Raw genomic sequence first — 27,345 nt, forward strand, 5'->3', positions numbered from 1 at the left:
TGAACGAAGCTTGCTCGGACTCCGTGATCCGAGGACCGCACATTAGGCGATGAGATTGCGAAGCTGCGCCTGTCTCCGGACATGATGAATACTGTCGCTATTCGTACGTGTCCACTGTGAGCCAGAAAACGAGCTCTACATCGACTCGCTGTCTGTACCGGGTGTCTCGCACCCATGCATGTAAAATTATGCGACTGACTTTGGGTAAATGGGTGCTGCCTTCTTTGAATGCTGGAGCCACTGTTAGTAGACAGAACCACTCGCATGCAGCTATTTGGATGTCAGTTATAGCAAGATTCGGGGGTTGAATTCGCAAATATTTTCGTTCGTAAGTGTTTCGCATTGGCTGGCCGCTTTCGATAATGGCATGTCCAGCATCAGCATTGTCTGAAATTTGCTCCTACAAAGAATTATTGAAAGAGCTTTTTTTTTTTTTTTTGAATACGGGCCCAGCTGTTTCCAGACTCGTATAATCACAGCGTGATAGGAAACTGTCGCATTAGTTGAGGTTATTCGGTCAACTTCATAACTTTACGCAGTTTAGGTTGTTCAATACTAAGAAATAAGTGCTGGAAGCGTTATCCTATGTACGTGTGTTTTTATGACCTCTGTACACACTGAAAGGTGTCATGGTATTGGCAATTATTTAGACCATTGCTCTGCAAAATTGAACTCATGCGGCGCCGGAAAGACTACTCGACAAGCAGGGCGACAGGCTAGCAGTAAGGCCATGGAACAGAAAACGTTGCACGCGGGTGCTCTCGCAGTGATATTGGCCTACAGCGAGCAGTTAAGCCGTCGCAATAGGCGGCGACAGCTGCGATGAGTTAGCCACTTATAAATGTCCGTGTCCGATTTACATGTATAACCACCACTTATATATGTCCGATAGTCTTCGCATGCGAGCCTCGACATGGTTTCGAAAGTTTCCTGCAGGTAGGTAGCCATCTAGCAGACACCTTGAATTTTGGCTTCTCCACAATAAGATCAATTTTGAGGAGAAGTGCGCTTGCGGGATTTTCCTCGTTTTCTAAGTTATATGCAGTTTAAGCGAAATATTTATATTAAAGAACAACCGATAGATCTAGCATAGTAGCGGTAAGGATTAGCATATAAGTAACTATAGAATAATGAATAATCATATAAATTTGATCGAACGCGGGACTTGACACTCAACGGATCACGTCGTCACGACATTGGGCGTCTACATGCATGCGCCAAAGGTATCGAATTCCTCGCGACGCATCCGTTATACGCGTTTGCAGGCATGTTGAACATTGATGACGGTAGTAGCATTCATGTACAGGCGTAGCTCTGTGACAAGAAATGCGTACTTGAAGATACGACAAGCGTAGGAAACGTATACAAAGCAGTATGGAAACGAAAGTGAAGGTTGCTGGAGGTATGAGGTGGCATATTTAGAGCAGTCTGAAGGCTGTCAAAATGAGCCATTGACAGCTATAGGGTGCTATTCTTGACACCGCAGAATTCCTTCTTATTGTCAAATTCGCCATCAAGTGAGCTCTGATTGCAGCCCACAGCGCTGCTGTCTATAGCCTCCCTGATTTGCTCGAAAGGCCAACATGGCGGAATTCGAACACAGAGGCACTTAACGGGTCCAGAATAGCACTCCTGGAGGCAAGCAGGCATCTGTAGAGTGCTCCGGAAGAAAACGCTGCGGCAGGGCGCGCCCGATGTTTGCGAAGGCTGTTGGCTATCGCTTGTCCAATCTATGCCGCGCAACAAGGCGATGTGAATCTGCAACTTGATTCCTTCCGCTAAAAAGAAAACGGGGGACTGCTAGCACAGTTTTAAAAATCTTTTACATATGCAAGTTATACTGGAAATTCGCTCCAGCGAGGGTACCATGGACATTCTGGACTACGGCTCGTATTTTGCTCTCGCACTTTGTTTTCTCGTGCAGGCAGCATAAGCATGCGTATTGCCTTACTAACGATGTGCCGGTTATAGGCTTGCGTTTGTCCTGAACACGAGCATCTGTGCGCACTCTGTTGTCAGCACGGAGTCTGTGGAGCTTTTAAGCAGCTAAGCCTAATCACTTTCTGTCGTTTTTTCTTTCTTTTTTCTGATACTACCTCTTGATATTTTTACGGCTCGACACGCCAAAACTGTACCGAGTCTTAAATGTAAGGTATATACCGAAAATACACGGTGCGCTTTCCGATAAATAAACGGCGCAAAATGGAAAGCCTACTTATTACCCTGAAATTGTTGGATTTTCTTTTTTAAAGGTAAAACCGAATATCTTAAAAAGTGGTCAGGTTCAGGTGAACACCCAGTTATAGTGCACTGTAATGAGTAAGTTAGTCACATGATTTGCCATATATGTATAGCCAACAGAAACGGAAGCACATAGTTCGGTTTTTCAACACTCATGCAGATTTTGCCCCAGTTAGATCGGGAGTCCCGCAATGATCAGTGTTGGGACCCATTGTATTTTCAATAGACGTGAATGACCTTCAATAAATGCTACATAACTTCACTCCTGTCATGTACACAGATGATGCATGTTCTCGTTCGCGCACATGAGTCCATGGCTGAAGCTTTCGGTACAGCTAACGAAAAAAAAAAAAACGAGGCTAATCTGTAACTGGTTTCATGCCAACAAACTGCTCCTAAACGTTAAGAAAACGAAATATGTTGTGACTCATTCTCCACAGAACTATAGCATTGGACTCGGTGTGTGTGTGTTTCAGGCTGAAGGAGACCCTATAGAAAGAGTGAGTAACCTAGCATATTTAGGCTTGTACTAAATCATCGCTTCAACTGAAAAATGCATATTGACTTTCTGTGCAAAATATTGGCGCCGTCTGCTTTACACGTTTCAAACGTTGGCATTTATTTGATGCAGTGACATTGAGAACGATCTATTTTGCCCTATTTAATAGTAAACTGTCATATTGTATAGAATCTTGGAGCCATACATGCGATTCTTGCGTAAAATCACTTATAGACCTGCAAAAACGCGCAATCCATTTTATGTCAAACTCAAATTATGCGAATCCTACTAAACGCCTCTTTAATCAGTAACAAATGATGTCCCTACACCCGCCAATAAATTAAGAAACTACAATGATGGTGTATAGCTCTTTAACTATCAATGTCCCACTTGACCGTTTCAGTTTTTATGCTTTCCCAATTCAAAACAAAGGCTATCAATGAAGTAACTTCTTGAAGCCGCTAGTATTAAGTGTGTACGGAAAAAGATGGCTTTCTAGTGTTGGTTGTTCTTAATAGAACAATCTACGTGTTCAGGTAAAATTATACAAAGTTATTTTGTGATGCGTAAACGTTATTGCAAATAACTGCATTAGTTGTTGAAATCCTTGTGTTTTTATGCTAAACTGTATGCTGCCACTCTACTAAACTGATACATAAAGGTGTCTCCTGCCTGTATGTTTATGCACGTATTGTTGGTACTATTTCTGCATGGATCCGTACTAGCATGATGATAAGGAACCAGATGCTTCTCAACACGTTTCTTGTACGACTTTACTTCGTCTAATAAAATTTCCAACTCCAATTAAAGAAAAATATCCGGAAAGCATAGGGTAATTAGCTTTGTTTGAAACTGAAATGCAGAAAACTATGAAGGAAAAAGTAAAATGAAAGTAGACGAAAAGACAACTTGCTGCCTGTGGGGACCGAACCCACAACCTCCGCATTACACGTGCGTTGCACTACCAAATTGTGCTACGGTGACGGCCATCAATACGTCCACTATCTTGGGCATGTATGTGTACTAGATCTAGCCTTGGGAGTGTTAGCCGACGCCACTCAAAGCCATGGCGGTCCGATTCGGAACACCCTTGTTTGCCCGATGGCGTCACGTAATACGTGAACTTAGGAGAGCATGCACGTGGCTAATGAACTCTCGCATGCTACCTGATGGCATAAATGCTGCGAGATTCGACACCCTGGCTACGAATGAATGACAAGAAGGGAAAGAGAAGGGCTCGATTTTTGTTAATAATCATACGGGATGCCATCGAGCAAAAAGAAAAAAAAGGTTGTTCCACATGCGCCCGCCATGTAGTACACTCAATGTTGGCAAACTTCACTTAAACGGAACCCACACTTTGGCGAACTCCGGTTAAACGGAGCTTTAACCGGAACCACCAGCTACAGCATCTACGCATGGAACTGCAAAAGTCCACCAAACAGGTCAAATGATGATGCTATAAATGGCGAAGAAAGTCAAGTCCATCACGCAGTGGCGTAAAAGTTTAAGCAAACTAAAGATGTCGAAGTTGCAACGGTGCTTGCTTCCATCGTGAGGACTTCGCTAGGCAAGTAATGACATGTGAGGAGGAAGAGAGGGAGAAGAATCTTGCAGTCAGGCTGCCGCTACTGATGCATTCGCACTGCCAGGAATAAGAGACCTCACATTAAGCCCTTGTCTCCTACTGTGGAGAGACCGTTGAAAATGTAATTGGTGGAAGCTCGTGGCGAAATATATAATTATATTGACGAAGGCATAGATATCACTGTTCCAGTGCGCGCTAATGTTTCGGGCCTGACGGCAAGAGAGTCTGCAGCACTATTTCGAGCGCGATGACTACGCAGAATTATTGGGATTTTTCTTTCGCGATGAACAAAACGTTGCACAAAAGAAGCTATACAATGTTAGAAGCAGAGCGCAGCACATTTTTTTTTTCATCACAGTAATATCAAAACGCTCCGACGCTTTTAGAATAAAACGATTCTTGTTGATTTTTTTTTCGTGTCCTTCGCTTAAATGAAACTTCGTAAACGGAACACATTTTTCTGTCCCTTGAAGTTACATTCAAACATAAGCGCCAGATTAAGGAATCTAAGAGGCAGCTTTAGCTCGTGGCAAACTCCGATTTCTCTATTAAAATACACGTAAAACCCAAAAAGGCTATAATTACACCACCGCTGAGCCGACTTGTATATATATATATATATATATATATATATATATATATATATATACACATGGCGGACACATAAATACCCAAGAAAGTGGATGGGAAAACGACGCGCGGTAGCTCAATTGGTAGAGCATCGCACGCGAAATGCGAAGGTTGTGGGTTCGGTTCCCACCTGCGGCAAGTTATTTCATCCACTTTAATTTCCATTTATTTAACGTTTCTCCATTTCATTTATTAAAGCACAAGTTTTTTCCCCTATGTTGTCCTTGGTGTCAGTGTTTATTGGCTTCTTCATGACTAATAAAAATCGGGCTCCTCGGTTAACCCCCTTTCTTCTCGTTGTATATATATATATATATATATATATATATATATATATATATATATATATATATATATATATATTGCTTTTAAGGGATAAAATTGAATTATACAGACTGTTGGAAGCAGTATTTCGACTCAGGGTCTCATTCTACCAAAAGCAAATCTTCCAACAATCAGTCGGTAAATTTTAGCTTCTTAAAAAAAAAAAGAGCGACAGGGTTCCTCAACATCGCGGTTCACGAGATTGTTACATTTCATTGTATGTGAATTGAATACATTGTGCATACAGTTCTTTTTAGCCTCTCTAAGGATATGTGTTAATTTGTTTCTGAAAGATTTGAAATTCTGGAAGTCATTTGCATCTCTCGTTCGTAAAGAATTCCTATACAGTCTATCTTTTTGTTTTAGTTGAGATAGAAGGCTCTTTGTCATCCAAGGTTTTCGGATTTTTCTGTTGCGCGTTCTTGTTTTATTCGAAAAATGTCCGATGTAACTGAATTTAAATAGATGTAAAAAGGAGTTATAGGCTAATTCAGGATCAACCGTGTTGTATATTTCCGACCAGTCAATGTTCTGTATATCACTTCGGAATTGTTCTAGTGAAATCGGATTGATATTTTAAAATGAAACTTGCTCTTCTTTATCGGATGAGAGACGTGGTTTCTGTAGGTCAGTGACAAGAAAGATTGGGAGGTGATCACTTTTCAGTAAATGTCAAACGAGGCGCTTTCTCCACGTATCCCACGTATTCAGATATAGGAGCTCACGACGTGAAGCTCATTCTCTCAAGCCGGACAACTGACCTTGTGAACTGCAGCTGACGCAGAACTGCCGCCCTCAGCAGCAGCGCAACCTTGAGCTGCGACGGGGCCACCAAGGTTTCTCCCAGAACTGCCGGTGTGGTCTGGCACTTCCTGATCGTCATTAATGCTGAGTCGCGAGAACGCTTCGGCAGTGCTATTTGCTGCGGCCTGCGTTTTGGACAAACAAAAGAAAACAAACAAACAAACAGGCGACAAAGTACGAGTGACTTCGATGTATACAAAATTTCCGTACGCAGGGTTTTGCACACATCTAACTTGGCATAACCAATTAAATGGCCGCAGGACAGGGGTAATTGGAGATCGCAAGGAGAGGACTTCGTCCTGCAGTGCACATAAAATGGACTGATGATGATGTTCTAGCTAGTAGCACCGTTGAAGCTGAGACAAGTGCTTTGAAGGCTTGGATGGTGCGGGGGAGGAAGGGCGGCAGGAATGGGCGTCACCAGCCCGCATGTTGACACCTTAATTATGATTCTAGCCCGAGGTCCGCCGCATTGGTATAAGCCTATCTGGGCGTGTGGAGAAGCGCAAGTGCAAGTTTTTGTCATAACATCGTTCACATTTAGAGCGTACTGACACCATACATCACGATGTGAGTACAGACTGCTCATTCTCATGGCGTTCCTTAATTCTGACGTGACTGTCGCCCATAGCGTTCCAGTGCTTGCACCGCGAAGCACGCGCGAACGTGCATTAGAGATGCATAACGTGTTCGCACCGTTCCGTCAGTTTAGTGAAATTGCCGTGGTACAGAACGCAACCGAAAAGCGATGAGTTCGAACAAATAAATGTTTACTCTCTTTCTCTCGAACCTTGTGGAGAGCGCGATTCAGTCCTCGCGTCCCCTGACATTTGTCTTCCCCAGTCGACACACACGCGATGACGGGAGTCAGCGTCGTAGTAGGGTAGATCCAACGAGAGATAGCGCGTTTACCAAGAGCCTTTGAAACCCCTCAAACCTACTTCGCTGGAGATACTCCCGCTGCTCAGCGACGTTTTGTGATCGCAGAGCGACCGACCGAAAGAAAAATAAATAAATAAAGGCACCGCGGGAAAAACAGTTTGTGAGGGCAAATTAATAACGCTTTCCGTTCGTAAGTGATATTTGCCATTGGCTGGCCGCCTTCGCTAATGATACGTCCCGTATCAGAATTTGCGGGAATTTATTGTTGCGAATTCTTGCGTAAGAGGTTTAATAGTGCGAATACGGGTCGTGATCTGTAATGGCCGTCGCCACTAAAAGAAGCACCTTCACTTTCGAAGACCGCAGTACTATTTAGAGCGACAGAAAGCCGGGCAAGTTGGTGGGTAGGGACTCGGGGTAAGAAAAGGCGGGCGTATAAAGCGAGGAACAGAACCGGAAAGAACAGCGGCGTGTGTGTTGTGCTTTTCGTTCCTCCTGTGTTCCGTACGCCCGCTTTTACAGCGGAGCTTTCTTTTCCAACCCTTCCAGACTTTCCTCACCGTGATTGCTGGGTTCTCTGCTTCTTGCCGCATAGTTCACGCTTAAAATATAAGATGAACTACGTGACCCATGGAGGGATCGCACTTCGCCCTCCAAGCACAGCAGCACAATGCCCTAACGATTGAGGCAGTGCAGGGTGACATGGGTTGGATCTATATTGAGGTCAGAGAAGCGCAGAGCCAAATTAGTTTTGAAAAATGACTCAGGAGGATGAATGAAAATAAACGGCCTGCTAAAATGCGCAAATATGTGTACCTCAAGAACGTGGACACAGAATGGAGGAAAAGGTCAAGAAAGATGGCAACCAAGTACAGGATAACTGAACGTAATCAAACAACGAGGAATCATCAAAAAGAAATTGACAGAAACAGAGACGAAATTGGATACAAAGGACGGGAAAAAACGGACCATGGAGATCTACAACAATGGCAAGGAAGAACTGAGAAGGGAAACTGTGTAGGATAATACAAAGGGTAGTGCCTTGCTACGTGAGGCGTTGGATGCCTGAGACAAAAACATACCGGAGCAAATAATTCGCAGTAAGATGAGGCATGTGTCTGCTGCAGCGAAAATTCGGAGATAACTCAGTGCATACTAACGGAATGTAAATGTATTCAATCAGCGATACCCGTAGGTAATGTAAGACATTCAAGAAGCGCTGGGATTGAAAGTAGATAGAAGCATTAACCGGTCAGCAGTCCAGACAACCAATAGTTTAGAGTAGTGGTGGAAAAAAAAAAAAAAGGGAAGAGATTGATATGTCCGGATCCTGTTAAAGGCATAGGTAACGGTGCAAGGTCGGTACAGAAGTTTTAAGGAAGGTAAAACGATTAAAGAGATGAAGGCAAGATGCTCGACTGAGAAGCATATGTATAGCATACCTGATTATATCAAGCATGCTAGGTGAATCATTGTCACCGCCAGTTTCAAAGGGGATGCCAATCAAGCATTATCGTCACCATCACAAGCCACCGCTCTCAACAAAACTGTGCGCGTCAGCGGTTTGAGATACCCTGCGACTATTGCCGCCGATTTTCGGGACGTCCATAAGGGAAGTTAATCCAACACTTTTGTTCATTGCTTCAATCGGACAAATCCGGACAAGTTTCCAATACAGTAACATGTATTAACCTCTTCCGATCCATTCTTTGCCAAGGACACTCCTGGTGGTCCATTTTGTACGCTTCAGCCTTTCTAATACGAGCATTTCGCGCTCGTGTTCGCATCTCAGGGGGGTGCGTGACGACTCTGTCCTTGAAGATGAAAGCCGTCAGTTAATTATTTTTATTTTTTTCTCGGTGGCAGAGCGGATCACCAGATCACGTTCACAAATACGTGCCGCCTTCCACTTCCCCGAAAGAAAGAAAAAGAAAAGTCGGTATCGTCAATGAAAGCGGAAGTGATTCACGTTAGAAAAGAACATCCGTTAATAAGCGCTCCGGGATTGGACTATAGCTGAATGCATGACTGCTCTTCCTTCAGTGTCGCGAGCGTACTACTGAATAATAATAATAATAATAATAATAATAATAATAATAATAATAATAATAATAATAATAATAATAATAATAATAATAATAATAATAATAATAAACGAAAGAGTATATACGTACACATTGTGTAGTGTAGTCCCGAGTTGACACAAGGGGTAGCTGCTGCTGCTGCTGCTGCTGCTGCTGCTGCTGAGCGGCGCCACCGCGTGTGCTATAGCTGTTCCAGGTGAACGCGTACAATGGCCGCAAGCCGTTCAAGGAGCGCGACCTGTACCCACTGCTGGTGTCCGTGGTCAACGAGTCGCGCTCGGTGGCGCCGCCTGTCGGCATGCTCACCACCGAGGACCGGGACTCGTGGACGGCGGCCTGCCAGCGACTCGCCGCCGACGGTGGGTGGTGGTGGCGGCCGGAAGTGGTGGCGGTCACTGCGGGCCTGGGCGCGGAGAGCGTCGGGCCGCAGAGTATACTGTACTGTGCTGTACCATGTTAGGGTGACCTTCGCTGCTGTCCGCACAAAGGTCACCCTAACATGACAATGTCGACTTCTAGTTTTTTCGCGTTAAGGTCCTGGATCTTGACACTCTAGAAAACAAAAATATGCTGGTAAGCCTCAGAGTGGCCTGAATAATTTACTGTAGTAGCTTTCTACGGACCAGCCCGGTTTCGTTACCAGGGAGTTGTGTGTGTTGTGACATCATGACGCGGATGGTGGTCACGTTGGAGCAGGACATCGCAACATTTTGGTAATCACTCGGACTCGCTCGGTTGTTAGCTACGTTGCTGCATCGGGCCGCGCACTGATTAGAAGCGTAGCAAACAACTGAGCGAGCAAGTGATACCCCCCCCCCCCCGCATACGTATATACTCATAAAACTGCGCTAACGCAAGAGCACTTCCTCACTGACCACGTTGTACGTGGTAAAAAAGTGACCATCTCCTCACGTTTCTTAAAGTAAAAATTTATTTTATTTGTTGAAACACAGAGATGCAAATGTAACTATATGCGGTGCGTCGCCACGTTTATATATGCATCCTATGCATTCATCTGATCTGCCAATATTCGAAACGTACTTCGTTGTTGCTTTTCGTCACCTGTGACGACAAAACGGTCTAGATCATCATCTTACGGCAACAATGCGATTAAAACCCTTTCATACAGTCCCGCGTGCATCTGACTTCATATCCAAGATGAACATTTTAAGCAATACCTTCCGAGTTGGAAAAATAGTTGAAAACAATGCGGAATATAATGTAAAAAAATTATAGTACCGTTTCATTTCGTGAACGCGGGTTTTGTGCAAGCGTATGGGTGCTGTTCCGGAGTTTCTAAGCTATGCGGTCTTGACCGACACACCTGCATTGTCGCAAGCCGCCTATCACGTTCGTTGGGAGCCTCCTGGGCACCCTGGCCCGCGCCTTTTGCCGGTCTTGTTCAGGTCGTGCCCGGCACTTGCCGACGACTTGGGGGTCGGTCGACTCGCGCACGGCCTGCCGCCGCTTGCGTTGCTGCGCCGTCCTCGCTCGGCCTCTCGATCGCCAGACGAACCCGGTACATTCATAGCGCACACAGAGCCCGTAGCCACTGCCAGAGGAGGTGAACCCAGCCAAAGCCACCTAGAATTTGCGCTGACCCAGCGCGCCTTCGCCTACCCTCCTCCTTCCTCCTCCGTCCACTCCGTCACACACTCCTCCGTACCTTGCCCGGCGCGCGCTCCTCCTTTCCATCTCAAGGCGCCAACCTCCTCCGGCGCTCGCTTCCCTCTCCCAGCTCAGTGGCCTCCGATTTAAGCTCGCCGATTTCACAAACTGGGCATGTACGCTTGCACGTAGAAGGTGCCTTATAGGAGGTTAAGGCCTTTTGATACGCACGCGCAGGTACCAACGCGCGGAGCTTGGATGCGGTGCAGCGCAGCATCTTGGTGCTGTGCCTGGACGAGGCGGCCGGCGAGAAGGAACCGTGGGAGGTGCGCTGCCCACTGCACATGCTCGTCGGCGGCGGAAACGCCCAGTGCGCCGGAAACCGCTGGTACGACAAGATTGTACAGGTGCGCGCGCCACTCCTGCACACTCGAACGACCACGAGGGATGACGAGGTAGTTTAACTTCCGCCATCCGGTGGGATTATATAACGCGCGCCCAAATGTAGTGGAGTGCGGCTACCGAATGGAACTCATGTGCTCCACAGCACTGAAGCCGCTCGTCAACACGACGCAGCACCTGGAACGTCGCTTCTTCGCTCGAAAGAGCGCGCGCGTGCGTCTCTCTCTCTCTCTCTCTGTGCGTGTGTGTGTGCGTGCGTGCATGCGATTATTTTAGAATAACCTGGTGTTCTCTACTGCGAAACGTACGAAGCACGAGCGTTATTGCATTGCACCCTCATCGGAACGCGACGGCCGTACTGCGCTGCTAAGCTCGAGGTCATAGATCAAATCCCGGCCGAGGCGGCCGCATTTCGATGGGGGAGAATAAATGCAAAAACACCCGTGTACCATGCATTGAGCGCGCGTTAAAGAACCCCGGACGGGCAAAATTAATCCGGAGTCTTCCACTACGGCGTGCCTCGTAATCAGATTGTGGTTTCGGCACGTAAAACCTCATGATTTAATTTTTAATGTCATCGCCGCGGTGACTCAGTAGCTATGGCGTTCTGCCACTGAGCCACCGCGGCGGGTGGGAATATATTAATATTGCGCCTTGACGGGCGATCCATTCGGCATTGATATTAGTAGCTACAAAGTGCACGCGTCCCATTCTAAAAAAAAAAAAAAGATGCGGCAGATCTAAGGCACGTTATTGGAATCGATATACGTCGAAATGTTCTTTAAATGCACAAAGCGCTGAAAGCTGTGTTAGTTTCTGGGTTATTGCAATGTCAGTGTAAGGTCGTAACGAATGCCCTCGGCCAAGCTACATCATCCACGTTAAAGGTTGTTCAAACGCAGCCCCTCCGCATCTGCTCGGGTATGCGCGCATGCGCTTTCGAGCACCCGCGCTACGCAATGTCATGCACGCGGCGATCACCTCAAAGAGCTATATACTTTGGCGTAGGCACGATACAAGCATACGCGCTATTGTGGCATATTGATTAGAGCATCGGGCTGTTGTGCTTCGGACTGAGGTTCGATTACACCGTCGGGCCTGTCGTTCAACTTGCTATTCGGCAAGAGAGCAGCAGCAGCCAGCAGTCCCGGTCAGGAAAGTCCGGGGAGGATCCGCAAAGAAAGCTTCGCTTAAGGAGTGCAAACTTTTGATGCTTGTTTCTTTGTAATCTTAGTTGTGCTCCACTTTCTTCATGCCTTAGTTTAGGCGATCGCACCATTATTCGTCGCGTTAGCTTCTCGCTGGTGAAGGGAGCGCATTGCGTATACGGTGTGCGCCCCGTGCAATAGTGCAATCATACGTAGCCCAAGGGCGCGGCATTGTCCGTACGCGCAGATCATCGTGAGCGCCGAAGGCGACGCAGGCATGGTCATGGAGCACGCGCCCATCGACGGCACGGTCGTGATTCCCCTCATGGACTACTGCTACACATATATGTACGTACTCCCCGTTCGTCGTGCGACCGCAGCTTGCGCGAGCGCGCACCGACAGACCTGCATAATTTAACTGTTCGCATAAGGTTGGTCCTCGTTGCAAGCACATGTCAATAAATCAATCAATTATTTAACGTGCCCAGGAACAACACTGAGGTCTGAGTGCTGGTGCACAAAGAAACAAAAACAAAAGGTATAAATGCGAAACGACAACTAAAAAATATGAAATATAATAATAATAATAATAATATTTCTGCAGCACGTGGCTGTCTGGTGACCCTTTTCGCGGAGCAGTTTGTTCTAGAAAAACGAGATAGCGCTTTCGGCGGCGCGCCGCACGTCGCGTCAGCGACAGCGCACGAATACGATAACATTACCGCTTCCACCTTGCTTCTGTGCGATCAATTGTCGCAAATGCAACTGAGTTTTCGCTAACGCACTGAGCTCCAATCATGCCGGATTGAATCATTTTGATTGAAGACCGTGTGCAGTAGTTGGCTGCAAAAATAGTGACTGGCATATTAAGGAATGGAATGAATCTGTGTAGCCAAGTTCGCGGACAGTTGCTGCAGCTGTCCGTACGTGTACAGAAATTTACATACAGAAATACAGAAATTTGCTCATCCGCCAGTGTTGTATCGCTAACCTTCAAAGAAAGTGCTTGAGCCCCAGGACGTCGGCAAGAGTGAGTACCGCAGGTTAAGCTATTATAAAGAGAGTAGCGCCGCTTCCTGTCATAATACGTTTCGCGCTCGGTATCTACACAATTCTACCCCAAATGGCACAGAATCTTACGCCCAATCTATCGCCAGCGTGTCAATAAGTGAATGGGAGCACGCTTGAATATATGCGCACAACAAATGGCGGACTACACCGATAGCGCACGAATGGCCCAAGCTGGATGTTTCGTGACGGTTCACAAAAGTAAGCGAGTTACTAGCGATAATACATCTTCGCTACAAGGTATTACATTGTACAAAACGGCTACGTTTCAAGCCTTGCGCGCAGCATGGACAAATCTGTCGGAACTGAACACACCCGTGAATGATTAGGCAGAAATAATCAGATATTGACCACACCAAGGAAATTTACTAAGTCAGAAATGTGACAAGCCGGTGCTTCAAAATATTTACCAAATAAAAAAACGAAGAGCAAAACGCACTAATCCTGATTCAGGTCATGAGCGGAAAGTTTGGATAGCTTAGCATACATATTTAGCCTCGTTTTTAAACGAGCGCCATATACGCTGCTCACGCCGTTTGGAGATGCCTTAATCGGCTTCCAAAGCGCTCTTGCATGTTCTCTGAAGCTGTGGCCAAGGCTTCGTGTCGTCCACCCAGTCACCGTCTACGATATCTCCCGAAACAGGGGTTTGCTAAGCCGCAGCGGCGTCATACACACTGTTATGATTGGGGGCTCAATCCCATCGCTCGTGATCCGTTGTCAAGATTGGAGTCGGGCATGAATTAGAAGGTAGCTGGCCCGTGCCGTCGTCCAACTTATCCACGCTGAGGACGTTGATGAAGGGAAGGACTGCTTCTCATCGAGAACGAGGAATAAGGGTTTAATTACAGTATTTACATGCAGTTCATCAGTCTAGTATGACTGCGAGAGAAAGTACGTCAGTCTAACACGACTGCTTGAGAGAGAGAGTGTCAGTCTAACGTGACTGCTTAAGAAAGTGTATCGAGCATCCGCACAACAGCCGTTCATAAACACTCGGCCCTCCCCCGATTCCAAGGTGGCGGAAACGTTCGTCCAGTCATCGTAAACACGCCGCCTCTCCGCGGGACGGTTTACACACACGCACGCACACACACACAGGTTCACGGTCCGAAACCAACATCACATGGATTTCGTATAGAATTCGGAGCGGACCCTCGCAGTGCGCCCGGGTAGCCATTGTCTTGCATCGTGGTCGGCGCGTGGGAAGGGGCCCCCGATGACGTTCCCGCGGCAACTCCCCTACTCATAGCAGATCAGGTCCGCGTTGGTGGGTTCGGTAACAATAGTTGGCCCGCCGAACTCATTCAGCCACAACGGCGACGACGCTAGAACGTAACGGTGGCGTTCCTTGAAAGTTGACGCCGCCGTCGTCCAACTGGCTGGCAACATTTGCACCTCAGCTGGGTGGTTCTTAACAACGCCCATTGTAAACGTGAAGGCAATGGAGGCAGTTGAGGCAAGCAATGGACGCGTCACCACGTTATCAAACATGGCAGCGCCCACGGGATCACCGCGAAAAGGGTCAAGAGGGGACGCAGTTGTGGAGGGTTCCGGTTGAGTTCTGACTCCACTGAGTGCTTCTTCAAACGTGCACCTAAATCTAACGGTATATTCGAGTGGTCGCTTCCTGCTGCAGTTCCCACCAGACCATATACGTAAGCGCCCAGGAAGTCCGCACTCGCCGTAAAAGCGTATTAAAACGACTCAACGTAAATCCGAGTAGTTACTCGAGGACTATGAACAGACCAGAGAAGCGGCTTTCAGGTTATCCTTACTTGTTGTCAGGTGAGTGTAAATCCTACCGACACGGCGCACCAGAAGCATTTTTAATTGATGCAGCCGTTCGCAGAATTTGTTTCACGAGCGAAATAACATTTTCAAGCAGTTGTGCACAATAGAACAGGCGACTTATTCCATTTCATGTACATCGCAGACGTTGAGCTCGACCAGAAACCCTCCTTATACTGCTCCTCCCAAAAGAGAAAAACCAACAATGGCTTGTCGTCACACGCCGCGGTTGTGAAGAAATGCTGGCGCACGTGCGTAACGCCAATGCGAGACGCCTTGGCGAGGCTTGAGGTGTTTTAAAATAATAAAGCGTAAGCGATTCCGCGACAAAATTGCACCATCAGTGCACAACGCATAGTTCCCGCCGATACACACGTACATGACTGTATTTTGCGTAACTGTAACTTTTCCACACGTCACCAACGGTATATATAGTTCACATTCGTCTTGCGATACTCAGTGCCCCTGTATTCACAAAAGAGTTTTTGCGCTAGGACTGTTCGTAAGAGAAAACTAGCAGCCAATCGCCATGTCGGTCATATTATTAGCGAAGACGGCCCGAGCCGCTGCTTCTTCGTGCAGTGTTCACAAAGACCGACACCTTACACACAGGAAGAAGACGTCGAAGCACAAGCTCGACCCTCCGACTTGCCCCGACGACAAGCCTTTAAAGTTGGAGTTCAACCTCAGCAAGGAGAGCCTGAACGACATCGCCGTAGCCAAGACCAAAATGGAAGAGTCAGTTCCTTTTACATTGCTTGTATGTCACTGTAACATAATTTACGCCTTTCAAGTGAATAATGGTGTAAATAATTGTACAGTGTACTTTTACAGTGATTTTACACCGAGCACTGACGCGCTGTTGCAAGCAATTATCGAGGAATCGGTGGCGGCCTCTGAGTTACGAACAGCAGAAAGTTATCAGAGAGTTATTTCAACATGTATGTCATTTGTACACCATTTTGTCGATCTGGTAAGAACACGCGCACACGCACGCATAATTATTAACGATATTAACAATATAACAATATATTACCAATATAACAATTATTAACAATAATTAACAGAAACTTATTAACATTTTATTAGTGCCTTAGGGGCACTTGTTTAAATGGCGAAATTGAAGGCAGTCACATTTCTATGCAGCCTCACTTTTTAAAACCCGCTTAGCGGTTATGGTGTTGCGCTGCTAAGTACGATGTCGCGGAACCGAATCCCAGCTGCGCCGGCTGCCTTTCGATGGAGGCGAAATGCAAGAACGCCCGTTACCCGTGCATTGGGAGTACGTTAAAGATCTAGTGGTCAAAATTAATCAGGAGTGCCCTACTGCGGCGTGCCTCATAAGCAAATCGTGGTTTTGGCACGTAAAATCCCAGAATTCAATTCATTCATTCTAGCTAGGCAGTGCGCTGTGTTTCCTTGGCGTCTTTCGCTGCCTGTCAAGCCACATTCAGCCGGTTTTCTTCTAGCTGGGCAGCGTCCATATGGAGCAATGCACAGTATGACAGCGTGCGGTTTGGTGTGGTGGGGTGAGCCGTTGCGAACATGCACTACACCCATTTTAAGATTGTGACTACTATCATTACTAACCAATCTGCTTTACCGATTGCCATTTCATGCTTACATCTACTTTCGATTACGGGAGAGCCAGCAATTTTTTGTACTGTTTCACTCCGCATCTTCGACGCACTTGCATAGCGAGTGTCTCGATGGTTTCGCGATACCGGGGTGATTGGGATCTTTAGATGTATTCATATGAAAGGGCTGGCGTATACGCTTAGAACACTATAAAATGAGCTTAAGCGTTTGCGAGTTAATTCGGCAGACACTGAGAAACAAAATAACTACATTGCACGCGGAGGTATGCCACTTAAGCTATATACTATCTATAATTCATTTTAAAGCGAAGCTTTCTTTGCCTCTTCGACTTTCCCACTGCTGCTGACGCTGTGGCTGCTGCTGTCTGGCACACCGCGTCGGGAGGTGGTCCAGAGCGTGTTACACATGACAGGAGCGCGGCAGAGAGGAAAGGTGACGCGAGAAACTCGTTTGGACCCCACCGCACGGAATGTGCACAATGCCCTCTGCAGCTCCCTGGGCGTCGCCGCATTAGCCTCTTGAAAGCTGTAATTATCCCTGACCCCCCTCAGAAGCATTGCAGAAATTGCAGTACTTCCATTTCCACTAACGTGCAACTGCAGAAGGGACGTAGATAGAACTGAAGAGAGGGACGTGAAGAGGCAGTTCCCATACAAGGGAGGGGGGAGCTGACGTGAGAAAGCAAGCAAACCCTACTACTATACGACGGCGGTTGCGGACAAACTGGATAAGCTTAAGTTCAAGGTACGGTACAGTACGTTCCTGCTATTTTTGAAAAATAAAGATCGTGCAAATATGTCAAGCGGACAAATTACGCAGGCAATGCAGAAGCACAGCCGCATTAATGAAAACGCCCCGCAGGATTCAGGCGACACTACGGAACCGATCGACCATCAAATCAACACTTCTGTGCCCGCCGCGGTAGCTTTGCGGCTATGGCATTGCTAGAGGTCGCGGATTTGATCCCGAACGCTGCAGCCGCATTTCGACGGGTCGAAATAGGAAACGCACGTTCACTTAGATTTTCGGACACGTTAAAGAACATCACGGTGTCAACATTAATCCGGAGTCCGCCACTACGGCATGTCTCATAACCCGATCGTGGTTTCGGCACGTACAGCCCCATAATCAAATTCAAGTTTAATACTTCTGCCATGATGCGATGTGCCGTGTGAGGCGATGACAATGCTCAACCCTCTCAGAGGTCATGAAATATGGTGCACAACAACGCCTCAAGCAAACACCTCTCCCTGTGTGTTCTGTGTACTACACATACAAACAGCAGTGGTGCACGCAAGGTAACGTTTAACATCAACTCACCACTCTCGTGTTGGACCAAACGGTGAAGAAATTAAACATTCGCCGTCAACATCACCGCTAATTATCGTCAATCAAAGCAACCAGCACAGAAAGCTTCGCTTACATCGATTCCCACAGTGCGTGGGATCTGCATAATTTTTTTCGTTTGCTTTCTTTCACATAATTTAATAAATGGAACTCTTTCCGCGCTATAACATTCATTCATTCATTCATCGTAAGGTTGGCACGAGACGTGGACGTCATCGACCACCGGTTCGAGGATTATGGCAAGGACTTTGTCAAGTCGTGCCGGATGAGCCCCGACAGCTTCATCCAGATGGCCTTCCAGCTGTCCTTCTTCCGGTTAGTCTCCCATGTATGGGACAATCACCGCGTCCCCCGACTCTTGAACAAACTGCGTAGGAGGCGCGCATGTCACTACAGCGGTTGGCAAGGAAGTTGGGAACCAAGTACAGGGTAACTGAAAATGTGAATAGACAACCCGGAGTCATGGAAAATAAAGTGAGAGAAACAGAGACAGTGAATTGGGTGCAAACAATGGAAACAAAAAGGCCATAGAGATTTACAAGAATGACAAGAAAGAAATTAGAAGGGAAAATCTGTACGATAACATAAGATAGTGCCTTCATATTTGAGCTTCAAGCTGGTTGCCTAAGGACACAAACATATCAGAGCAAATATTGGCAACGAGGTGAGGCATGTGTCTGATGCAGCAAAAATCCGGAGACCACTCAGCACATTCAAATGGAATGCGAAGGTATTCAATCAGCGAGACCCGTAGGTAGCGTAGGGAGGAGATTGGTAGGACCGGATCCGTTACAGGCGTAGGCAACGGTACAAGGTAGATAAAGAAGTTTTGAGAAAGAGAAATAAGGTTTTGTAGTGCGTATACGTCGGAAATGTTAGGTTGCTGCTTCACGTGACTACCGCGACGGAAAACAAATAAAAAAGTTATGTACATCCAGCGCACATATTGAAATCTATGTGAAGACTTGCCCATTTCACTCCTGCGACTTTGACGTAAAGGAAACTGGGCGGCGCGCATGTGCTCTCTCGCACACCCGTGCTACGCAGTGTGACACACGCTTCGATCATCTCAAAGAGCTAGCTGCCGTTGGCGCGACAGAGGTCTATTAACGTGGAAACATAAGCTACTTAGTTGTTCATGTTCCGCTCGGAACCTGAACAGCCAAGCGTGTCGTTTTCTATGCGCCTGTACCGAATTCGTCCGTGTCCTTAGCGCTGTTCCCACACGACATAATCATGCGTGCGACAGTGGCTTAATAGTTACAGCATCAGACTGCTCTGTTGGAGGACCGAGGTTCGATCCGACCAACGTGAACGTAATTCAATTTTTTGAAAGCTATTTGGCAAAACAGCAACAGTGCCCAACAGCCACGGTCGGGAAAGTCCGGGGGGGGGGGGGTTCGCAAGAAAAGCTTCGCGTTTGAAAAAGAAAAAAAAAGAAAAAAAAAACCCCGCCGCGACCAGTGTGTGTGCACGAGGATATGCTCTCATATAACGGTAATCCCACTGAGATTACTACAGAGGGAACTCTGTCGTTTCGATCCTTCAGCTATATCAGCAATGATGTGTATAGTACGTGTACGTAGATCTGTCTAATCTCCGTGCCTGGGGCTTGAGACGTTCTTGTGGCTTTATCTGTTACGGTTTATGTGCCTTTATTGGCGGACATTTCCGAGTAATCATAATTTTCTAAATGACTGTAGGCAAAAGGACTCTGCGCACATGAATCTGCAAAATAAAAATTGGAGGACGCTTAAGCTTCGCCTTCAAGAGTGGAACGCGACAGCGTTCCCATCGACCCGCCAAGGGGTGTAAGACAAAGCGCTACGGCGCAGGGATCACTTACGAGGCGCCCCGCATCGGACTTTGCGCCCACCTATCACACGGAGAGCGTCGAGCAACGCAGCGTTCTGCGCGGCAACGAAACGTGCGCCTGAGCAAACGGAACGAACCAAAGAACTCGGTGTCTCGTAGGGGGAAACGATCTACGCCAGCCAAACGTCGTGATCGGCACGGGCAGAGAGATAGACAGATAGTAATCTAAAGAAAGGAACGGAGCTTGATTCTGCAACCCGCGTGGGAGCACGGCGAAGCGTCGCCAGGGGAGAGGGAGTCGGGGCCGCAACGCGCCTGGCACCGGTCCGCGCACAGCACAGCCCCAATGCGCGCATGGCACGCCACCTGTCGGGGCAGCGCCGTACATTGAGAGGAGGGGTCTTCTGTGTTTGCCGCAAGATGGCTCTGCGTGTGCGGTAAGCGCAGAAGAAATGTAGCGGAAACGTACTTCGCTATTCGTGTAAATGCGACTTCTGTAAGTTACGTGCTCATAATTACCGATATACACCGCAGTATAACATTCTACGGCACGTTTTTAAGGCAACACCGCGTTCACTAAAAGCGCGTTTGTACCGTCTTCAAGCATCGAACTCGTGGCTGAGTGGTAGCGTCTCCGTCTCACACTCCGGAGACCCTGGTTCGATTGCCACCCAGCCCATCTTGAAAGTTGCTTTTTATTTATGAAGTGCCTGCCATGATTTATCGCTCACGGCCAACGCCGCGGACGCCGACGCCGACACCGACGACACCGGCTTTTCTGCGACACGAGCTCCTTAGCGCTATCGCGTTAAAAAAAGTTTGTTTGAAGCTAGAGGTTTAGACCAAATACGTGTACTATACCCATCACTTCCATGCCGGCTGAACCACCATACTCGTATACGTGCAGCCGCTATAGACACTAGCACCTGCAGATCTTCCTCTAGTAATTTTTGTAGGAAACTCTGTTGTCTCGGGACCTCCGAGATCACACCGGAGGCCAGAGGGGGCAAAGCGGAGGTAATCCCGGAGACAAAGCGCACGACGTCATGCCAGCTTGCGGCGGCCGCGATGCGCAGACTGCACGGCCACAGCCCGGCGACGTACGAGAGTGCGTCGACGCGCATGTTCCTGCTGGGGCGCACCGAAGCCATCCGGTCGCAGTCCAAGGAGAGCGACAAGTTCTGCCGCGAGTACCTGAGCGGAAAGATCAACGTGGCCGAGCGAGACGCCCTACTCAGGAACGCCGTCGGCGTCCACAAGGACTACGCATCGCTCGTGAGCATCTCGCGGCGCTCGATACATACAGAACGTGAAGCCACGAAGATGCGTCGGCGCTGCCATCGTATTCGGTGCAGGAAGAAAAAAGTCGATAAACTCTAATACCGTGAATTTTCTCTGAAAGCAAGATTAATGTCACGTGGATGAATTTTTCGATAGTAGCTAGACAAATCTTGTTCAAAAGCGGTCAACAAAGAAGAACAAGAGTATAGTCGTATCTGGGTATCTTGTAACCACTTCCACAAGAAGAAAAAAACGGCCCTTTCGCGCCTACAGAGCATCGTAGTGAGTCGCAAGAGTTATAAAAATGTAGGCCTCAACGAGTCAAGAAGCGAGAATTAGCCGGAGAGTAGGTAAAATTAACGGTACGGGAGTCATTAGCGCCAATATTGTCGAAAATTAACCGTATTGAATTATATATACCCTGTAAAGGGTGCACCATCGCAGATAAAGGCATGTTGAGGCAAAGCCGCCGTACGGCACACTTTTGGGAAGTGTAGCGAGCTCACTTGGACTGGGCCCGCACGATGCAGTAATGTCTGGAATGCAGCTTCGGCGGTGACCACAAGAAGCGAGAATCAGTCACAAAGTAGGTCAAATTAACGCTACGGATGTAATGAAATACAGTCTAAAAATTAACCACTTTACACCTTAGGCTGCACATCTCCGGGGTCGGCCCACCTGACATCTTGGTAAAAAAAAAGAAAGAGTGAAATAAGTGCCGACGCTAAAGAAGACTGGGTCGACGTAATTGCGCGTGAAATACGATACCAAAAAGATAAGAAATTAGTGAATAATGAACATGAGAAAGAAACAGAAAGAGACAAGAAAGAGAGACATAATCAACATTTAATCATCGAATCATTTGAACCACCATATACATCGACCTAGTCTTCCTTGTTGACGAGCCGACAATGTAATACTGCGCATTAGTTGTTATACAGTTAGAAAACGTTCATGTTAACAGTGATGGCGGCACTCTAACGCTTGTGTAAAATAGTCCATATATGAACCACAGGTTCAACAAAAAAAGAGGGGGGGGGAAGAAACGAATTATTTCGTACGTTAGACGTATATACCATTTAAAATAAACGAGTACACTGGCCTATCACGCACTCAAGTTCGGACTATCAATTACAGGTTATACATGGCTATAGACGTCGAAGGAATTCGGATTTTTTCGAGAAGCTCTTGGTCCCTTTACGTTTGCTCGCAAAAGTACTTTACCTATAATAAAGCTCTTTTGTCGTTCTTCGAGTAAACAAAGAAAAATAATAAGCTGAAAACAATTATTTTTCTGCGAGTCGCTCGCGTCTCTTTTTGCGCGTGACTGATAAGGACATCGCCGTCTCTTCATTAGGCACATTCGGGACGGAAAGGTGTGGCCTTCTTTATCTATTTCTGGCATCATTTTCTTTTTCTGGCAGGCAATGTACGGCCAAGGAGTGGATCGAGTTCTCCTCGGTCTCAGAAAAGTCGCGGAGGAAATGGATCGACCGCTGCCGGAACTCTATAAGGACCCCGGTTACATCAAGAGTATCACTTACGAGTTATCCACCAGCCAGGTGATTGCTTTATTTCTGGCAACAAACAAACAAACAAACAGCTGTAATGCTTTATGCCATCAAGTCACCGCTCTTCTGACGATGAAACTCGTGGGCACATCAGCTGTCGATACACAACCGCTGACGCAAGCTTTGGAATGCAGAACCCACGAAAAATACGTTTCCTAATATTATAACGGTCAAGAAGAAGAGGAAGGAGTGTATAGCTAAGCCCTTTATATCGAGCTGCCAGATTGTAACTGTCCTTGCCAATGAAATTTTTAAGTAAAAGTACGGGATCCATGCATGAATTGTATGTTCACATTCCACCACACTCAGGATAGCGATTACCGTGATAACGAAACGACCACCCCGACGATGGCCATTTGCGAACGGCAGTAACATTAGAGAAGTTTTATTGCGATAGCAATTCTATGGACACTCCAGGCGCATTTCCGCCGTCGCCGTGATGTTCCGCATAAAGTACAAGTGCGATAACACCGTGGCCGTACGTTGTGGGTGAGAGTGAAAGTGTGCGAGAGTGAGCCGTGGATGGCTGCTTGAACTCGCGTGCGTAAGGGAGGAAGGTGGTGAAGAAGCGCGCCGTCTTCCAGCGCAGGCAAAGCACCGGGGGGTTCTACTCCGGTGGCGGCTGCGTATGGCGCGGCTGAGAGCGGCTGCGCGGGCCCTATCTTGAAAGCGATCTGCAATGAGTACAGAGTCTAGGTGCGCCGAGGGCTGGTAGCGTAGTGTGCGCTGCATTTTCGACCCTTAGTTCGCATTGAAGCGAGAGGCAGCACTGAGGTCTATTCGCTCGCTGCTGCTGTCGCTCTTCCTCGCGCCAGTGTTTTGACAGCGAGTGTCCGCGCTCATCGAATGTGTTTGCCTGTGCGCGCGTGACACCATGCGCCTGCTAACTTAGTAAGCGAATGTTTACGAGTTTATACGATCGACAAAACTAATATCCTTATTTCGTATAGCTGTCTACTAATTTGCTATCGTAATCGATGCTTTGCCTTAAGGGCGAAACTGCGGCTTTTTTATAAATATAACCCACATTATCGGATTTGCTATAGTTTGAAATATATTGGGCGGTCGGAAAACAGTGCACAAAATACAATTCATTAGCTACACGTGCTAATGGTGAATTCCGTACAAAAAAATGAACTCCGAGGGGTATTGCGTAAAGACAATATTCTTTCGGTTGCATTCTTGTCATATGCGTCGCACAGATTGATTGGTCCTTGCAGTAACGGCGAGCTAATGACAAACGGTGAAAACAACGAAAAAAACAACTAATCGTTATACGATACACGAGCCCTGAATTATCCTCTACAGTGTCACTGACGGCGAGCGAAGCGTCACAAGGGCGGTACTCGGCCGTTAGTCGGTTATGCGTCGTGTAGAACACGAGACATAAGTGTGTACGTGAAATAAATTTTTATATACGGTGCTCAGGCGGCCGATTGGGTCACCATCGTTCGCGAGAAATAGTACAGGCCGCCGCCATAGTACGGCCACGCATGGCCGCAAGCTAGACCGGCATGCAGCTATACCGCTAGGGAACACTGGCGCAGTTTGCAGCCGGCCGCTCGACCAGTCCAGACAAGTGTGTCTGACACTGAGACAAGTGTGATTGACACTGTACACGGTATACAAAGCCAACTGTTAATTTGACGTAGATCTGTATTGTTTTCCTCCTTGCGTCGAACGTTTATAAACGATAGCCCACCGTGCAGTCAAAGTAATATGCCCTTAGTTTGTGACAACATCCGCCGAATACTAGGAGCAGATAACGTATTCCATTAAGAGGAAGCTCTAGCTCCAGGCCTCATATATAGATGCATGAACAAGGAGAAATCGTTTTTCTCGGCAACCACTGCAGCAAATTTGATGAGGTTTGTTGTATTTAAAATAAAAAGTTAAATCGGGTTACCGCTGGTTGAGAATTTTTGATTTAGGTCGCCAACTTTTTTACCAAAATTGGCAAAAATCGCATATTTTCAGAAAACAAAACTACCTGTAACTCAGCAATCAAAAAGGATATCACAATTTTCGCAATTGCACCTAAAAATACATCTAAAGCGGATATTATACATGGCTTTCAAAAGGACCACGAAATTGTGAGTAGAGCTTTTGCAGAACCCTTGTAAGCAAGGTAACAGATTCACGTAAAATATAAACTAACATATGAAATGTGTCCGCTTTGGATGCTGTAATGGGTGCGGTTTACAGAGCTGCGATATTGTTCTCGGTGCAGAGCTACGAATTTGCAAACTTCGTGCTTCTATTTTTTTTCAAACCTACAAATTTATGAAAATTCTATTTAAAACATTTAGGCCCTAAATAGAAATTTCACTTCGAACAGTCACTAGAATTCAACCTATTTCTCAAATGCAAGAAATTTCATTAAAATCGGCCTAATGGTTATCTCAGGAGAGTGTTTCTGCATTTTACATGTATTTGAATAGGCGGCATTGGAATTTGGCGCGAGCTAAAGCTTGCGCTTTTGAGAGAGGAAGTTCGATTCTAGTGACTCTTGGAAGCAAAATTTTGGTAGAGGCCTGATTTTTTTTTAAAACACTTTTCAGAAATTGGCGAACTTGAAAAAAATAGAAGCACAAAGTTTACGAATTCGCGGCTGGTCTGAAAATTTCGAAAGGCACATTGGACGGGAGAAATCATAATGTCACGTTATACACAGTTACCGCACTGACAAGTGATGGTATGCGCTATTTTGTTTCAGGAAGCTGATATAGGCATACTTGAAGAGTGAAAAACATGACAAAGCTCGGAATATATGCTTATACTGGTTCAGAATGTGCAGGTGTCATCAGAATTTCGACATCTGCGTTCACATCATCTTTAAACATGTAATAAATGAAATGCACCATGGGCGAGCTAAATCGTATGGGTATATATAGCTTTGGAAAACTGTTGAGTCCTTGTGATTTGTTTGCTTATCTACTCTTTCTTCTTTTTCTTTTGTCTTTGTGCCGGTCAGATCGTGATTTGGTTTCCAGGTGACGTAGCCTTGAGTCGTAAGAAAGTCACGAGGCTCCGTGGCCGCAGTTGTTTTATTTTTATTGATGACAGATGAAGTCTTTGTTTTTTTTTTACAGTGCTGGAACCGTTAACTTCTAGAAGGTTAACACATGAAGAAATTATAAACAATAATTTGATAGCCTTATGCTTTCTCTCGCGTCATTGCCAGTTTTCCTCATGATTCTAACAAAAAAAAAAAAGATTGAACCCTTCGGATCCCTTTAATCTTCGTACTCAACGCCAAAGCGTTATATGTACGGCGCGGGGTATCTCGGTGGCATGGTTCAGTATAGTTAAGACATTGCCTTACTATAACCCGCACGACTGGCGTGTACTGCGAGCGTAACGCAGATCCCGAGTACTGCGTCACGCCCGGCCAGCACCGCATGAGGTCGCATCACCGCAAACCACAAAACGCCGCCCTCGAGCAGCTATCGTCGTTAATAAATAATATAAAAGAAAGCATTCTCTGTCCGCGCAGGTGTCGGCGAACAACGACATCCTCATGACCTTCGGCTACTGGGTGCCCGGGGGCTACGGCATCTGCTACAGCAACCATTGCAACCAGTTCCGCTTCAGCATCTGTACTCGTCACTGCAACAAGGAGACGTCGGCAGTGAAATTTCGCGACGCGCTGGAGACCACGCTCAAGGAGTTCGGCAACAACCTGATCACGCTGCAGAAGGCCAAGCTTTGAAAGCGTGCACCTCCACCGCGAAGCCCGACGAACGTGGACCTATAGCCACGAATGTCGGACGCTAAGGCATGCCGCTGCGCTCGCGACCTTCTTCATGAACGGTGTGCGCATCTCTGAACAGGAAAAGCGGGCTTTCCTGCTGCGACCCGTCATTGCCGGGACGACGCCAGATCTTCAGATTGACTTTGTACAGTACTCTACGAAGTTTCTGGAACCGAACTTCGGAGAAAGAGAAAAAGAAAGACGAAACATTCGGCGATTTCTGTAACAACGCGGAAGTGCTTCAGAAATTTTATTGGCTGTCATCTTGCAAAGTATCTTGTCATCTTGGCTAGTCATCTTGCAGGCAGTTTAACTGGCGCTCACTAGCTTCGCTTGCAAAAACCCCATTTCAAAGGCAGCAATGTACAAAAAGAACGAAATAAAGAAAGAAAGCAGAAACAAATAAAAGCATTTCTATCCTAGTCCAGGGGTGTTATTCTACCAGATACGGTTAAATTGAACCATGTTGTCGAACTCCACCATGTCGGCGTTTTGATCCAATCGGAGAGGCCGTACCAGCCCTGTGAGGCCAATCAGGGCTGACACGATGGCGGATTCGAGTGCACATGGCAGAATTTGACGGCCTGTGTCCGGATTACCACCGCAGGAGATGCAGATGGTGCGCCTTTTGCTGTTGCTCTTTTTTAATTTGGGGAAGGGAAAAGCGAAGCATGAACAGTTAACGGGGGCCTGAAATTACGCATAATATATATACGAAGGCGAGTCAAGCCATAAGTGCAACGATGTGTGAAATTCCGCACATTGACTTCCCCGCAAAGCTGGAACGGTGACTGACTGGCTGAACGCTGACTGGCTCCGTGCAGGCGCGGATTACGGGTAGGAATAAGCATGACCGAGTGTGTCCTTGGCCGTATACGTTAAAAACAGCACCTTGCGTTTGTTGGATGC

General features: G+C 46.8%; 1 protein-coding gene across 8 annotated transcripts in view; it reads left to right on the forward strand.

Annotated features, from left to right (window-relative positions):
- Positions 1-26,856, forward strand: part of LOC142577164 (carnitine O-acetyltransferase-like) — a 41,850-nt gene extending 14,994 nt beyond the window's left edge. For 3 of the 8 annotated variants that reach the window (XM_075687077.1, XM_075687078.1, XM_075687079.1), the window contains 8 exons: positions 9,240-9,411; positions 10,898-11,067; positions 12,458-12,558; positions 15,682-15,807; positions 18,208-18,330; positions 20,907-21,105; positions 22,536-22,673; positions 26,179-26,856. In XM_075687077.1, the coding sequence (XP_075543192.1) occupies positions 9,240-9,411; positions 10,898-11,067; positions 12,458-12,558; positions 15,682-15,807; positions 18,208-18,330; positions 20,907-21,105; positions 22,536-22,673; positions 26,179-26,394 (1,245 nt within the window). In that variant the 3' untranslated portion in view covers positions 26,395-26,856. The remainder of the gene's footprint in view (positions 1-9,239; positions 9,412-10,897; positions 11,068-12,457; positions 12,559-15,681; positions 15,808-18,207; positions 18,331-20,906; positions 21,106-22,535; positions 22,674-26,178) is intronic. The other 5 variants (XM_075687081.1, XM_075687080.1, XM_075687084.1 and 2 more) reach the window with 5 other exon arrangements.
- The last annotated feature ends 489 nt before the right edge of the window (positions 26,857-27,345 follow it).

Source organism: Dermacentor variabilis, chromosome 1 (genome assembly GCF_050947875.1).
Source record: "Dermacentor variabilis isolate Ectoservices chromosome 1, ASM5094787v1, whole genome shotgun sequence".
In the NCBI taxonomy this organism is placed as follows: Eukaryota; Metazoa; Arthropoda; class Arachnida; order Ixodida; family Ixodidae; genus Dermacentor; species Dermacentor variabilis.